This window comes from Falco biarmicus, chromosome 10 (assembly GCF_023638135.1).
Source record: "Falco biarmicus isolate bFalBia1 chromosome 10, bFalBia1.pri, whole genome shotgun sequence".
NCBI lineage: Eukaryota > Metazoa > Chordata > Aves > Falconiformes > Falconidae > Falco > Falco biarmicus.
The window spans coordinates 9,202,346-9,219,561 of NC_079297.1; the positions used below are offsets into that span (position 1 = coordinate 9,202,346).

A 17,216-nucleotide genomic window follows, 5' to 3' on the forward strand; every position below is an offset into this window, starting at 1 on the left:
AACCCGGGCTAAGCCTTTTGATATCTCCTCTGGTTGTCCTGAAAAATATACCCCAGGCCTTGAAACATCAAGTGCACAGCGTGTCTACAGGGCCTTGGTGAGGAGGAGGAGGCTCCTTGCAGAGACAGATAAACCTCATCGCTAATGAGAGCGTTTGGGAAACAAAGACTGCCTACACACCAAAAATATTTACTGCAATGGTACTGTCACTGGAAAGGTATTTACAACGTCTTTAATAAAGAAAAGACATACCTTTGCTGGTGAAACGGTGCTTTTATGGCTGTAACACACTTAGGGACTTTGCATAGCTGTGGCGCTGAGCGCCGCCTTTGAGATGCTGGAGAGACTCTGGTCCAGTGTTCGCTCCTGCAGCTACCCAGACGGAGCAGCGCTGCAAGGCCAAAGTTGGACATTTCAGGTGCAAAGAAAACATTAAATTACATAAAACAGAGAAATGTACCTTAAATATGAAGTTTCTCTTTTTTAGAAATGGATGCCAGCTTTTTGTTAATACTCCACTTACAATGATGCAACAGAGCTCCGGTTCCTCGGCTGCCAGAGCTGGCTCTCCACCACAAAGTCCTTTTTGCTGGCAGACTCTCACCAACCTTCATTTTTAAACAATTGCAACAAAATTCATTGAACCTGGTTTTCTGAGCCTGCAGGTCAGTGGTGCAATTAGGGTGTGATTAGGGAGCCCCAAGACTGGGCTCCATAATTCCAGTGCCAAAAACCACTGACAAGTGAAAAAAACAGAGAGCCAGAACGAAACCCAAACCCAAAACATTCATTGTACCAGGACATTCAGATATTCCCATTTAGTTGACAAGAACTGAGCAGCATTACAAGTATTTAAGAATTTTGTTTGCTTGTTTTTCCAAACTAACTAATGGAATATCAATAGCACTGGATAAACTCATCCCAGAACACACTCAGGCTAAATTAACAAAATGAGAAGCCCCTGAGCTTGGGAAAACAGCAATAATGCTAGGTTAGAGGAGGGGGGGAAATCACATTTTTTTATATAAAAATCCATCTGTAAGCAATTGTGCTAATGCTTTAAAGATGATCAGCTCAGGCTTTTGGAGTCAAGCAGGAAAACAACCAAAACTCTTATCGGGAAAGAAATTTTTCAACCTGAAAACAGATTCTGTCAAAATGTCAAAGGCCCAGATTTAGGTTCTGCTAAAAGAGCCTTTTACAAGACCCAATTTGAATAGAAATGTTGATTTCGATTACCTTGTAACCTCAAGTAACAGTTGCAGAGGGAGCCAGACAAGAAACACAAACCCAAACGAAATGCTGAAGGTAAATCAAAAAGGAACAGAAGGATTTTTTAGGAAACATTTAGGAAATGCCCAACCCCCATCCTCAGCCGCCTGCGGGATGCGCAGCATGATGCTCGCAGCGAGGAAGGTGCTTCACTTAACGTGTTACTCGTGCTAAAGTTTACCAAAAAATTGAGCCTGGAAAATAACTTACCTGGGCGATACAGATAACTGAAGTGCAAAGCCATGTCTCCTCGTGTACCTGGGGACTGAAACCCACAAGCAGATGTAGAGGGCACCTTGGCCTGCCGGCTGGAAAGCTGGGGAGCACCCGGAGGGTTTGGGGAGAGGTAGCTGAGAGAACACAGGAGGAAAAAAAATGCAAGTTTGGTGAAAATGTATTTCAGAAGTAATTATAATTACACTCAGTTGTTCTCATCTTCTCTTTTCCCAAACTATTTATGCTCAACTTTGACATTAAAATCTCATTCAGTTTGCTCAGGATTACTTTATTTAGCAATGTTTAATTAGATTTTTGAGAACATATAGATATAGATATAAATATATCAATTCAGAACTACCCTAAACTTCATGACAAAATGCAAACTTTTTTTTTTAATGTATTTGATAGGAGTGGGTATTTTTTACTTTAAGTAAAAATTACTTCCTGATTTTCCAGGATTACCAGAAAACCATGAAACCTGTTGTTTCCTCTGTCTTGCACAAGTAACGGAGACTCCTCCAGTTCACTACTTACTGCTTGTTCCAATAAATGGCACCAAAGCTGGAGGGATGAAATCGCGGAAAGGTTCTTTGCAAGTAATTATTCAACAAGGCGAAAAATCTGTAATTAGGTCATGACTTTCAGAGAGGATTAATGAAAACATTTCATATGTGTAAAATGAGTTTTAAATGCCAAAGTGTTCTGTAATTATTTATTGGACCAGATTTGCTCATGCAAATAGTTCTGTACCTAAGATTCACACAGAGGAATGTCTGTCTCATAGTGATATGTACCACATTATAAAATGCATCATTTAATTAATCACAAAAATCTTGAGCAGTCAAAAATAATGGTAGCCAGCAGCTAAACTGCACACTAAATCTGCTCTCTAGCAACACATTTCAGTAAATATTGATAGGGTGAGAAGAGAAAATCGGAGATAACGTTTCTGTATCTACAGATTTCCTTTGGTTCATCTCACTTGTCGGTGAAGTTTGCTGGTGACGCTGTGATTTCTGCTGCACAGATTATTTAAATAGGTCAGCATCTCTCTGCGCGCACGGTCTGTTCGGGGGCAGCTCTGTGTTGGTTTTATTGTGTCTCTACTTTTATGCGATCGCTAATTAATTGAGGAACGTAAAGTCAACTTGGCCTTACGCTGCACGGCACCTCCAGCCAGCGGGGCTGTCTGGGGGGGCTGGTGGCTCCCCTTGGCTCACACTGCCATCTAACGCCCGGCGCTCCCTACAGCTTCCACCGCTAGTAAAAGCAAAGTAAAGTAAGCGGAGCAAAGTAAAGCAAGCGGAGCAATGAGGGGCCCTCCGTACAGACTGGGCATAACAGCCTCTCCCCATCTTACACCAGCGCAGAGGCTCCGTGTTGGAGGTTGGAGGTGAAGCCCCGACGGCTGCGGAGCCCAGGCAGGGGGAACCCCAGCGGAGACAACGGCTGAAAACTGCTGAAGAGGGAGCGGGACCACCGCCACCCGGAGTTCCCAGCTCCCAGCATCCTGCAGAGATCCAGCTGGGTCCAGAGCGTGGTGTGTTGCTTCGCTTTCGGACCAAGTGCACAGAAGGACGGGGAAGCTGCTGTGCCTGCCCGCGCAGAGCAGGCTCAGTTCAACCGCAGCCAATAATAAAATTAAGAATAGATGATCTGGGAAGATACTGCAACCTTACATTTCACTTTTTAAAGGCAGAGATGGCTTACCTACAGGTCTGTGGTCAGGACAGAGGCCAACGTGGCAGTTAAACCAGAGCGTTTGTTTTGTAAAGCCACGCTCAAGCCAGCAGCCTTCTCGCTGGAATTACGCTCCGAGCTTTGCAATGCTCCACACACGACCCAGTGCCGGGCTCGGCAGCTATCAATGATGGACTACAAAAGAAATAAAACTGCCAGTGCTCTGACCCTTGTCGCAGATAACAACGTATGTCAAAACAGCCATTCTTGCAATTAGCATGTACTCACTCAATCTGCATTATTACACGTGGTAATCATGCTGTAGCATGTTTGGAAATGCCAGATCTCACTTTAGCCAGTAATCCTAAATCATATGAGTATCTTCTGTAGAAACTACTACTTTCGATGTTATGAATTAATATTAAGATGAAATTGAATTAAATGTACTGATTTTAATGTCGTGAATGCACTCAACTATTTTTTCCCCTGAGAACCATCTGCAATTTAGAGACTTGCTAATCCTAATTAAATGCACTTTTCTCAAGTGCGTGCAAATGAACAGAGAAATCTGCTCAGTAACGCACTTGCATATTTTCCTCTTTCACAAAGGGGAAGAAACTGGTGATTTAATATTAGATCTTCCTCATAAGAGAAACCGAGCGTTCCTTCTCCATAGTTTCAAGACATACAGCAGTCCGTATCTTATCGGGTAAAGCACAGGAGGAAGCACCCTCAGACAAGCGTTTATAACGCTGCTCTGAACAGTCGAGAGACACTGTACCTTAGTTGTGCGTTCCTGCGTTTGGGACGGTCCTTGAGGCCTCTGCTGCTCTGCCTGGGGGCCACAGCAGAACCCACCCCCCGTGGGTTATTGTGCCAGCCAGCCTCACAGGGCGCCTGCACCGGGGGCAGCTGGCAGAGCAGCCCACGGGGGCGGCAGCACATCTCACCCACCCCTCACCTAGGGCAGCTCTACTGACACCAGCAGGGACAAGACACCCCAGCTTCAGCCACTGGCTCCGTTTCTTTTTGATTTTGGCCTTCCCCCCACAGAGAAAGTCCCAACCTTTCCATTCACCCAGGTTAGGCTGGGAATAACATCTCAGAGGAATAGAAGGAAAAAAGTTTTAGCAGCGTTAATGTAGCTCACCGCTGAGGAACCAAACCGCAGACGTGGCAGCACTGAAAGCCACCTCCAAAATGCCACGTTGTTTGAAGATGCAAGAAACCCGAAGACTTTTCCACCTTCTGTTGAATGTCCTTGTGCTGGTTCTGTATCTTTACTGCCTCCCCCTCAGTCAGACAGTGAGATTTGCCCTTTAATTTGACTTTTAATTGCACAGCTTGCAGAACGCACAAACTGGCATGGCAACGTCGGCAGCCGACACGCAGCCCCTGGAATGCACAGCTATCGTCAGTCTAACTTACCTCGGAACTAACAGCAGGCGGGAGGACCCTCAGCGCTCCCAAGAGGTGCTGAAGGGAAGCTGTGGTTAACAGTGGGCTTTAGTACCCCAACGACGCTGCCACCCAGCACCACGCAGAACAGTTACGCTAAGCCCAGCCAAATGCCTTCAGCAGCAAGACCCCAAGTCCCCTGGCCATGCTCCGCAGACACTCCAAGATCTTGCCCCTTCCAAAGCAAGTAACAGACCCACACACCACATCACTTTGTTCTTAAGCTCCCACACTTTGAGGGTTTTATCTTTCCCAACAGCATCACTTTTACTGAAGAAACTAGTCTAAACAACTTCTACAAGCCTTATCACAGCAGCAAGTGCCAGCCTAGCACAGGAATCAAAAGCTTAACCTGGGATGTCAACAAGGCTGCGGCCGCTCATACAAGTGCCCTTAAGCGTTGGGTTATATTGAGGATCTCATCGGATGAGCTCCCTTTCTCTCGAGGAGGAGTTGCCTTGGACAATTCTTCTCTAGCCATCTTCCAAGCTCATAATCTAGTTTTGAGACACAGCCAGAGGTGTTGGTGAGGTCTGACACCTCAGGTAAGCTCCAAGAACACATCAGAAATTTTTCAGAACGTATTTGGTTTCAAAAACAGTTTAAGCCCATACAAATTCTGAACTCAACCAAAAAAATAAAACCACTCCCCTCAGTTTTATTACCACAAAAAAAAAAAATGCATACAAATAACCCAATTTCCTTTTCTGAAGGAAAGTAACTGGAAGAAACAAAACAATGAGGAAACCTTTGAAGAGTTTTCCTTCTAAGCCTCACAGATGGATTTTCTGGGAAGTGACTCAGTATTTTCATATAACCAACTGAACACGGCATGAATTTGGTTTTGGGTATTGGCAGGTTCTCCTTCTCCCCCTCCCCCAGCAGCGCAAGCATGACAAAAGGTCAACTGAATATGAAATTCCACACAACTCACTTTGAGCTTTAAAAGCAAGACACAGAAACCAGTTTTGCAAAACACCAAGTCTATATTTACATCCACATGTAATAATATACTCAACTAAAGTGAAATACATCATAAATTAAATGAGTAATGTATGCCTACTGCTTAACAACTTCCGGTTTTGACAATTACAATAAACCAAAATGGAATGAAATAAATACATAAACAAAAAAAAAAAATCAACAATTTGTACCTCTATATATGCACTGTCATTTCCAAAGAAACATACAAAACCAGTAGTATCCCAATAGTTAATACTGATGGGCAAAGTGTATTCTGAAGCACAGGGCCGTGCTGTCACGAAATAAAGAGTCCTCATGTCCGTTTTTTCCATTCCAACCCCAAGATACCCACCAAAAAAGCACCTTGAGGGAAACTGTACCAGCTTGAAGGGAGATTAAAAACAAACAAGTCTTAGGTCTGTTCATTGAAACAACTTAAAAACCAGCCCGGCACATTTTTGTCACAGAACCCTGTAAGGTACACAGATGATAGTTACAGCATGCATTCTATAAGACTCATTGAAAGATCACGCAAAAAAATAGATTAACCATTTTCCAAGTGAATTCGTCTTCAAAAAATAGGCTATAAAAGTGCAAAACTAGGAAAACAAAAATCTAGATTATGTACATATGGCTCAGCTTATGAACAGGAAAAAAGGTAAATAGTGTACAATTTCCTGATACACAGCACTTCATTACATCGCCAGTTTACAGAGACATTAAAAATAGGTCCCATATACAGGAACTAAGACGTACAACTAGAACATCTCAAGTTGCATAATGAAAAAACAAGAGTTTCTAGGTCTTGCTATTTTACATTTGCTGTAGGAGGGAAGAGAGCAAAATGAACAGTGCAAAATTTCCCATTTTTTGTTTTACTAAAATATATGGAAGTCAAAGCCAGGTACAGAAGAAATTAACTCTTAACTACAGGCTTTATGAGAAGCAACTAGGAACACCAGTCAAAATATGCAACGATTCTGCTTACTGGCTGGTAACTGGCCATCTTCCCTTTACAAAAATTAAACTGCATGTGCATTAGAAAAAACCCTTGTTGTCTTTGCAAAAAAATAAAAGGAGATATTCTCCCATTTACAGGTTATTTCTCACTTATTTTAACCACCCAGTAGATGCTAAAACTCGACATCAAGAAGCTTCCAAGCACAGTCAAGCAGGCTACACCATAGCCACATCCCTTTTGAAGTCTGTAGATCCCATATTCATATTGCAAGTCTGTTTTGTTTCTGACTTTACAGTTTGGACAAAGGTGCAAAGTAGTTTTCCTCTAAATGTAACTGTATTGAGTTTAGTACAAAACTAAACATTTGAAACATTTAGATTAGTATCGTTTCTCATGCAAGTCCTAGGTGTTTTCTGCTGTAAGAGTTTGCATGTTGGTAGAGATGGTTAAGAGGCTTCTCTGAAGAACAGCAACCAATGCCAAGAGAAGGATCCAACCATATTTCAGGAACACCACACTGAAATCCAAATGTCAAGTATTGCCTCATCCTTGCATTTAAAAATATGCTGGAAACCACCCCAGGGAAACAGATCCCTCCAACATGTAATGGTCCTAACATACACAAGGCAGACCAGCATAATGTCAGCACCATCGCTTTGATGTTCACAGATGTTCACAACATTCATAAACTGGACAGTTTCAGACAGTTTATTTGGAAGTTGTTTAAAAAGACTAACACAGTTCAACAGAAAAAACAGATGAGAAACTTTCACCTTTATGAAAAAGGAGCATTAAGCCAACAGGATTTCAACTTCAGCATCTACAGTTTACCTGAGGTGCAATTATATATTCTTTCAAAGAGAAACTCTTCAGCAGCGCTCAAGTATGTAAAAATATAATTCCTACCTAATATTTGGTCAATTAATTCTAATGAAAAATATTCCAAAAAGTCAATGTCAAGATATACATTCTCCACACACCTTCATAACCCAATTATTTAGACTACTTTTATGGCTATTTGGTACAAAATGTTAACAGAACCAGTATTATAAAACTGTAGTGTTTTTATATACAGTACAATCACAGCTTAGTTCAGTAGCTTTCACCATTCATTTTTACTCAAGGGATGAACTGCACGTGTAACTCCATAGAAAATGCATTTGTTTCCTTAGACCTAGAGGGTGGAAAAAAAAAGAAAATATTTTAATGGTATACAACTATACAATAGTACAACATGTTTTTTGTTGCGAGGAGTATCTTTCAAACACAAAGGGAATTTCTTCTGCACCTTTACATAAGTGTATTTAGAAATTGATACTGCCATATAAGGTCTGTGTCTTCTACCTGCCAAATAAAACCTGGCAATCAAGTCTGCTTTTGAAGATACTCAAGCCCCAAGTAGAAATACAGGCAGGAAACCGAGTTAGCTTAAAAGCAGAACTAGACAAAAATACGCTTAGTAGGGGGACAATAAAAGCTGGAAGATTAGAAGAACATCAAGAAATAGTGAAGTATTTTTTAAAACTATCAACTTGATGTCAGATAGCTCTGCTCCCCAGATATATAAAATCTTTCCATAAAATAGTGTGTGCTGGTCCAGGTGCTACAGCATTCAAGACACATCTCCTTAAATTTGAATGAGGAAGATTATCTGTAGCTGTAGGTGTGAGAAAAGCATACACATTTATTTATAGCCTTAGTATTTATCTCCTTAGCAGCCAATAATGTTGCAAACACAATGGGGTGGTTAAGTTGAGAAACAGCTACAGGACTGAAGAGATGAAGCATGGGAATTCAGTATACCAGGCTGATTCTTCTCACTTGACCTGTTTCTTTAAGAAACTACACTCACCCCTCAGTCAAACAAAGGAAAAATTATTTGGAATAACCTCTCCAGTACAAAACTGTCGAGGTGGTATAAGGAAACCCTTACTTCTCCATGAAATAACCTACCAAATAAGAGTCTTGTCATTTGAGGCAATCCTCACAATCTTCAGTTGTAAAATGAGTAACGTCTACGTTTTCAGGAAGGACTAACCAACGTAACCTCTTAGAGGATTCATGAACTGTGATAACAGACACCCTCTCATTTCTAGTTCTCTGCAGGATGCTCCCCCACCTCCAAGTACTGACTTAAGGGGAAAGTCCTTTCCTTCAACTCTTCCACTGGCAACTAATTAATACATTCATCTATGGTTAGCCCTCCCGTTTCTTTTAGAAAAGGAGCGTCTGTGTACTTTTTATGCAAGCCTTTACCACCACCCTAATTAACTAATGCTGCTACACCAGTATTTGGTTGGCTTAGAAAAGAGAGGAGGAGTTTGTATTTTCAGCTATTCTGGTTCAGACTTTCACAACCTCTCATCACGCTGTGAGCAACCTTTGATGCCAGGAGTACATAATGCAACATTTAAGTAACAATTAGTTCAAAAGGTTTTGTTTACCGTTTCTTGAAGTAAATGATTAAGTCTTCTTGTCACTTGGTCGAAAGTGTGCATTACCAATGAAACTTTCATAGCTTCGCTTTTGTAGCACGCTGCTAGACAAGTGTTGGTATGACACCGATCTCTTTCCTGACAAAAATTTAGAGGAGTTAGAATTATTTCCTGCTAATCTAACTGGTCAGACATTCAGTTGCGAGCAGGTCTATGCTAGCATCCAGAATCCCAGAATACCAGACACTACTACAAATCACCTCGTGAGCAGGGCTGAAGACAACAGATATTCCTAGTCCCGGTAAAAGATTATACGAAATTTAGTATCCTTGTTAGTATGAGAACAAATACAAGGTGAATGAAAAGTATTAATTTAACAGCTTTGTTCTAAGCTGTATGCATGTGATGTCCATTTCCCACCTTTTGCTCATTTTATTTGCAAGAAAATTTTTTTGCTTAACTCATAAAACTTGCTTCACTTCAAGAAGGTTTAAGTGCTGCAGTAATGTATAGCATGATGCCTACATAATCCAGTTTCTGTATTTGTTTGAAAATTAAATTTTTGAATACAAGTATTTGAAAGGAAAACCAGGTATACTACATTATTGCCATCATGGATTATATGGCAATTGTGACACTTTAAAGGGTGTTAAAGAGCGTTAATACACATGTACTTGAAAACCTTTGTTAAGCAATTTTCAGTCTAGTATACAGGTACTTTCATGTTTATCTGAGACCATTAATTCAGATTTATATATGTGAAATCAATGCCTGTTCCATATTAAGTCTTATTAGCTTAAGCAAGCAGTCAAAAACACTTCATAAAATTAAGGAAAAAAGTCAAGAATCATTACTCCCACCGGATACAAAAAGCCCAACTGCCATCCATATTCTGTAAGAGCTTTAAATGCAGCATTGAAAAAAAACCTAGCAAGCTTTAATTAAATTAAAATGGCAAAGCTAAATTAATATTTCAACAGAATCTACAAAGCCATTGGAGTGTGTCATGAGCAATTGTCTTTAATTTGCAGCCTCTGCCAGATCAATCAGCCAACAGGTTATCCTTGATAGCATGTTGCCATTGCAAAGGCAACTAATTTGAAAATAACACAAACTGAGTGGTTTCAGAATGTTTCTGTCTCTTCAGGGCAACACAGAATGGCAGAGCTTACAAGCAGTAACGGAAGGCATCGTGCTTTAATCAAGTTTGCCAAGTGGAACATATTCTCATGACAACTTGATCCAGCTTTTAACATGCGACAGAACATGTTCATAGGACCTAAATAATGTTGCCACAAGGCACACAGGCCCTTAAAAAAGGTTTTGACATCATGTTTTATAGTATCACCAGAGTTCAACAAAAAGGCTACAGAAACCTGCAGGTGTAGACCTGCAGGATTTTACATAGGGTATCTTACAAAATTAATCTCTGAGGAGTTGCAACTCTTAAACAGCTGTACTTCAGCTTTTTAACAAAAAAAGGATTTGCAGAAAAACTTTCATCTCCACTGTCTCCACCCACATTAAAACTCTTAACACCGAGAAGTTTGCCTGTCTGCTACCCCATATCCTCTCAGCTATCAAGGTTTGGGTTGGGTATTTCCAGGCAGAATGGTTGGAAAACTAGGAAATTAACCTTTAAAACCTGTATTTTCATGCACTGAGCTTTTATTGAAGTTGCTAAGAAAACCCACAGATGGGGGGTCTTGTTTCATAAGTCTTTCCAATGTAGGTAACGTTCATAAAAAGTTGCTTTTCTTGCCTTAAGACAACACCACGTAACAATGAAATCTTTATTTCCGTGACAACAATGCTGTCAAACTAGCTGCAGCCAGTTTTGAGCCCTCTAAATAACAAGAAACAGTAGAAGTTCTTGACTATAGGCTACTGTCTCCAGGCTAGCACCAAAGAAGAGGAAGAAAAGCCTACCACAGAGTTTTCTGGCAGACAGGTGGAGCTTTCAAAAGAAGAACAAGGTGGATTCCAATGAAGTCACTGTTTAAAAATAGCATTGCATCAACTGCTACTTCAGCAGGCTAACCTCACTAAGACTACTGGCAAAATAAAATAATTCCCCTATCCCCAAAGTACACTAAGGGGGAATAAGGAAAGGAGCAAGGCATTACCCACCTTCTAGTCCTCAGGGTAGACTACTCATCTAGCTGGCTGACTTTTTAACCTTCCCCTTCTTGTTTTTGTGAAAATTAAAAAAGCATCCCCTCAAAATCCTGAACATGCTATCTGCTCAACAGGTAGCTATGTCATGAAGCACAAGTCCTCAGACACGTCAAATTAACATAGTTTAGTCCTTAAGGACAGTCAAATCCTCCACCAAATGTTGAGATCATACATGAAGTTCTTAGCTACCATCAACCACTAGTTTAAACAGAAGAAAAAGAGGAAAAAAAGAAAAAAAAAAAAAAGGGGGGGGGGGGGGAAGGGCAGGTAGTCTTGCAAAGCATTGTACATTCCACAACTGCATGAATGACTTCTGTACTCAGAAAAAACCCTGGACATATTTCATTCTCTCAGATCACTAGGAATCGGCACCATTTGTCCTTCTGCCCGTCCCTCTGCATTCTGTGCATAACCTAGTGCCCATTTTACATTCCTCACAGCAATTCATGGTACAGTTCATGGTACACAGACAACGCTCTTCATGAAACTAGGAATTAAGTCCATTTCACAACCACTTCAGTGAGTCAGCTGTGATGCTGTCTTTTCCTTTATCCACTCCCTACCCAGACTGGAAACAGCACCGTAACACTTGCCTTCATCCTTCCATAACCCACTAGCAAGCCTGAATATTTATGAAGCCCACAACCTTAAAACAAGCAAACACAAACCAAAAAAAGAGTTAGCAAACACATTTTTTGCTGCATAAGTAAATGCAGATTCACTATTTTACAAGTCACTGACCTAAGGTAACACCCCTGCTTATTAAAAACCCAAACTGCTTTAGAATAATCTTACTGCTTCCAGAGAATGGGAGTATTCACAGAGTTTAAGAACGTAGAAGAGTCTTTAAGACTACACAGCACATACGCACTATTCATTTTTATAATAGGATCTTCATTTCAAAATTCAAAGTCCTATATTTACAGCTAAGTCCATACTGACCTCAGCTTAGTCATAAATACCAACTTCTACAAATAGACAACTGCTTAAATATGACCTAGCACCTTTCAGTCTTGGCCTCCTGCTAAGTTTTGAAAATGTTGACTAAGGAAAAAAAAAAAAAAAACAAACAAAAAAAAACCAAAAACAAAAAGGGGTTTCATAGAAGTACCAAAGTTTTCCAAATGCATCACAAAACATTTCTCTCTGCTAGACCCAGAATTTTCCACAAAGCATTACTACATAGTCCAATGAGACACCATAATTAGAATAGCAGAAATATGTTGTCTTGATTTAATAAAGCATTCTGTTCCTACTAAAAACTACGCATTATTTTAAAAGCGTTGAAGAACAGGTATAAGATTTAAATCATAGCTTTATGATTTGTTTTAAAAATCTGCATTTTCTGCAACTGAAGGAAACAATTGTCCATGACTGCTTCCCCCCACCCCCACTTTTTTTTTTTTTTTTTTTTTTTTTTTTTTTTTTTTTTTTTTAGAAAGAGGTTTTTATTAACATTCCAGATGGTCTCAGACTTCTTGTATATTAAGCAGAAAGGCTCGTTCCATATCCTGGATTAGTAAGCATGTCTGGAGTGCTCTGATGAGCAAACAATACATGTTTGCTATCAGAGACCATGGCAGGGTGGAGGAGGGAACTTGAGGAACTTTAAATTAGAGTCTTTAAGACTTTCCATGCCTAATTCTCCAAGCCAGGACTTTGCTGAACCTGAATTTTAAATTTAAAATCCAAGCATTGCCCAGACTTCGTGAAATGCTAAATACAGCTTTATTTTCTCCCTTTCAAGGTGGGTACGCAATTATTTATGGTTCATTCACCTTTCTTTGTAATGGTGCAAGACATTTAACTAGGAAAGAGATACAATACCTTCTACTGTAGAGCTGGTTACTTGGCCATTGCTAGATCCACAAGAACTGTAAAGTGATCCAGAGCTATATGGCTCATAAGGTTTGAGAACAGTCAACATATTAGGAGGATCAACATCATCTGAATTCAGAAGCCCTTGTTTGGTTGGCAAAACAGAGGATGCAGGTTTGGTGCGAGAACATTCCTGAGGTAGCAGATTTGGGTATCTGTTTGCAACACGAGATCTGCTCATTTCGTATCTTCTGTAATTAGCCATTGGAGAGTCAGTATGTTCAACAGCTAATACATTAGGTTTCATTCGTTTAGAAGACGTTTCACCATAGTCTAGATTTACATTGCTCACAGATTTACTACAAAGATAGTCTCTTCCACGATGACAAGACCAGGCAGATTCATTCAGGTGAGAGTCGAGAGCTCCATTCATACTGCTGCTTACAAGACCAGATTGAGATTGAGACACTGGGATACTGGGAGCTTTTACTTTAGATTCAGATCTTTTTACTCTGTCCGATACTGGAGAGATACTGGAACTGGAGTGCATTTCTTGCTGAGGTTGTCTATAGTTAGTTGCCTGAGCTCCAATATTACTTTGCTGTTTATGAAACTTGAGGTTACTTGGGGCTGCGCTGCTTGAGTCAGTCACTGAAAAGACAGGGACTTTGTTCTGTGGAGGATGGCATTGTTTAGCTTTCCCTGTTGGCAACAGCTTTTGCTGTGTAGATGGGGAAGTCTTACTTCTTTTAGAATTAAAAGACAGAGGAAGCACATCTTTACCAAGCAGAGCTGGAGGGCATCCAGTGCGTCTGGCTTTAGCTGGAGCCTTGTTTCTACAGCCATTTTTGTTAACGGTGTCAGGATTGTACTTGTGCATCAGCCTCTGGTGCATCATTAGGACTTCTGGGTAAAATGTTCTGTAAGTACAAAATGAACAGGTGCTGGGTGCTAGCTGACCTCTAGTTGAAACCACTGAACATTCTTGTGAAGTCCCAATAGATAAGTTCAAGGGCTTTTCTTGAGAGTCCACCACAGGTTTGCATTTGTAGTTTTCAGTGCTCTCTCGCACATCATTCGTGGGTTTTCCATCCTTTAAAGCACCAACATACTGGACGTCATCTCCCTCTGATGCCACAGAGGCCTGCCTCTCTCTTTTATGAGGAACATTGCGCTGAGCTTCCTTTGTTTCCTTCTCAGCCTTCAGTTTTTCCAGGTAAAGAGTGGACACATTCTTATGTATTTGATTTGAATTGTTACAAACGGAACCTCTGTTCAATTCCCTAGAATTATTTTTACTTTTCAAAAAGACTGTGCTGCCTATTGCATTGTTCAGGGACAGAATTTCCTTTTGCTGCTTGGTAGGTGGGCGGCCCTCAGCATCTTTGGCACAATCAAAAAGCCTTTTTGAATTTTTGGTTTCTTGAGCACCATCAGCAACCAGCAAGAGCTCTGTCTCCTGACTCTGTGATGAAACTTTGCTCTCACTTTTCACATCTGCTGCACTATCGGCTTGCTTGTCCTTGTGATGCCTCTCTAAGTGATACCTCAGTGAAGTTTTCTGTGCTGCTGCGTACTCACAGAATTCACATTTGTACGGTTTTTCACCTGAAACACAGTTTTGTCAGTAAGTTTGATACAATTTTAAGTCTTGAATACAGTTAAACACAAGGGAATAATGTAGACCACGAAACAGTAAAATAGATTTTTCTTTTCCTTTCCACATACTCGTAACTCCCAAGCTCATCTAAATCATTTAAACCACTACACCTTACCGCTTTTACTAACTACAGTGACATCTTCTGGCTGCAATGAAGATATTTTCCACACGTTGGCTATGCATGGAGATGGTAGCTGACGGTATGTTTGGCAAAGATAAGCAAGAAGTACAACCATGGGTCAACAACAATTTACAGCCCTTGATCATACCACAGGTATGCTATTCAACAACACAAATGTTACAGTTCATCTATAAATAGAGTTGTTTCAAAAAAACAGGGACATACATTAACAGAAGAAGGAGGAGTTTGCCTGGCTACAGAAAACAAACAGAAAAAAGACACAGCTTTTTCCCAGGTAGCAGCAACTAGCAGACAATCAGTTTACTACTTGGGGAAAAAGGCTTTTTTAAACAAACAAACAAAACCAACACACACAAACAAGAAGTCAAACGAAACTAACAAAACAACACTAGAATTTTTGCTAGACTGCTAAACATAGACAGTTTTCAAAGATATTGTGTTCTTAACAGTAGTTAATATATTTAGCCTTATTCAACAAGATTTACACCTATGTAAATAATTAGTTCTTTCCAAGAAATGTGAATTGGAATGATTTAAATTTTTTTTGTAACATGAGCAAAAACTTTGTTCTTAATCTCAATAATTTGGAAGGCAAGTTCTGTTTTTCTTAAGCAAAACTAAACACACCATCCAACTGCATTCAGCAGACTTCCTTCCCCTCCCACAAAGGTGAAGCCCATTTACCTGTATGAGTTCTGAGATGAATATTGAGGTAATAATTTGAGCGAAAATACTTTCCACAATAGCTGCATTCTCTGGATGCTCCAAGGTTTTTAACTTTTGTTCTTTCCAAACCATCTTCATTTTTATCTTTGGGAGAAAATACAGCTGTATTATGAAGAGCAAATGCAAATTTGTAGTCCCATTTAAAACTCTACCTACCTATTTTAACTGCCTTTTTTAAGGAAAAACACAGAATGATAAACTGTTGTCAACTCCTACAGTCAACAAGCATCTTTTGTCCTGTACCGCTGCAGAGCGAAAGAGTTAAAAAGGTTTCTGCCTGTGTCAAGTAACACTGTGGTTAGTGACTGTAATGAAAACTTCCCAGAGAACAAGAACACAAAACTAGGTCTCAAAAAAAAAAAAAAAAAAGAGGGGGGGGGGAGGGTTGGCCTTTGTTACTGACCTACAGGAACTTGAATGAGAATCTCAAAAATTCAGGTTATAAACTGCATTCTTTAATAAAAGGCAGTGTCTGAATTCGTAAGGGTGAGCATGATTCAGACTGTAAAACCTCCTCTGCACACCATGGCAAAACACAGAATGGTGTTGTAGGGAAGGCAGGCGAGAAGAAACATTTTTCTTATTAATAATTATTGTTATTGTTTCTATGCTAATCGATGGAGTGTCATATCTGTATAACAACATCCTTAGATCTAACAAGTAATCTTTTTTCACTAGAAGCAGTAATGCTTAAGCTTTGACAAATATGGGAGTAGGAAAGTGACAGGCATTGCTAGTTCTCCGAAAGACTTAACTCAAGAAAAACTCAGATTAGAACCTGGTTCCACTCAAGTGTAGCCAGCTGCAGCTACCACTGGAGGGCGGCAAGTACAGCAAAATGTCTCACAAGAACTGGGAGAATGCTTGCACAACACACCACTCAATCAACGTGACTGCTCAGGCAGGTTGAATTGGGAAAGAAAAAAAAAAAAAAGATCAAGACAACTCCAGTAAAATATCCAGTCAAAACTGACTAAGAAAGCTACAGCGGGAAGAAATGGAAGGAGACGTTTCGCTTGGCTAAGATATGAGATACATAATAGATAGCTTAAAATGGTTCTCTGAAGTTCCTACATGTCAGAAAGCTTCTATACTGGAAATGCTAAGTATGGCTAAACTATGGCTAAGACAAGGCAGAGCTGTTTTAAACAGATAATGTCTCAATAAGCATGACTCAGCATCACGCAATGAAAGCTGCTGTAGTTTAGGATAAGACCCTGAGAAACAAAACAAGCAAGTTAACATTAGGTAATAATTCCATTCCTTTGTTACCGAGGGCAAAAATAAAGGGCTGCACATTACCAGAAATGGAAAAGTCAGCCGTGCCAGGACATTCTGTACGTTGCGTCTTTTCTTAAGATTATGCAAGTGTCTGTTCTTTAAATGCAGGCTCAAAGCATGTCACACACAAGTGCTAGATTAGCTAGAAGACTTCTTGCTATTCCTTTTTGTCCCCAGACATGCAATCTGTTTCAATTAAGGAATCGCTCAGTACCAGTTGTTTTTCTAAGACACTGCGAAATGCAGAATTAATCCTGGGTAACATACAGATTGAGCCCATCTACTTTGCCAAAGAGAACTGTTAGCAACCCTTTAAGGAGGAGGAGGTAACTATGTACCTCTAACATATATGATGTCCACATATTAATAGCCTGCCTGTATGCGCGTCCTTATGCAATTAATTTCAAATTGCTGGTTCTGACA

At 40.2% G+C, this 17,216-nt stretch overlaps 1 protein-coding gene across 2 annotated transcripts in view; it reads right to left on the minus strand.

The window, feature by feature from the left end:
* Nucleotides 1-5,595: 5,595 nt before the first annotated feature.
* Nucleotides 5,596-17,216, minus strand: part of ZNF217 (zinc finger protein 217) — a 28,804-nt gene continuing 17,183 nt past the window's right edge. For both annotated transcript variants that reach the window (XM_056353879.1, XM_056353881.1), the window contains exons 3-6: nucleotides 15,471-15,596; nucleotides 12,994-14,592; nucleotides 8,998-9,126; nucleotides 5,596-7,727 (exon numbers count right to left, since the gene is read on the minus strand). In XM_056353879.1, the coding sequence (XP_056209854.1) occupies nucleotides 9,017-9,126; nucleotides 12,994-14,592; nucleotides 15,471-15,596 (1,835 nt within the window). In that variant the 3' untranslated portion in view covers nucleotides 5,596-7,727; nucleotides 8,998-9,016. The remainder of the gene's footprint in view (nucleotides 7,728-8,997; nucleotides 9,127-12,993; nucleotides 14,593-15,470; nucleotides 15,597-17,216) is intronic.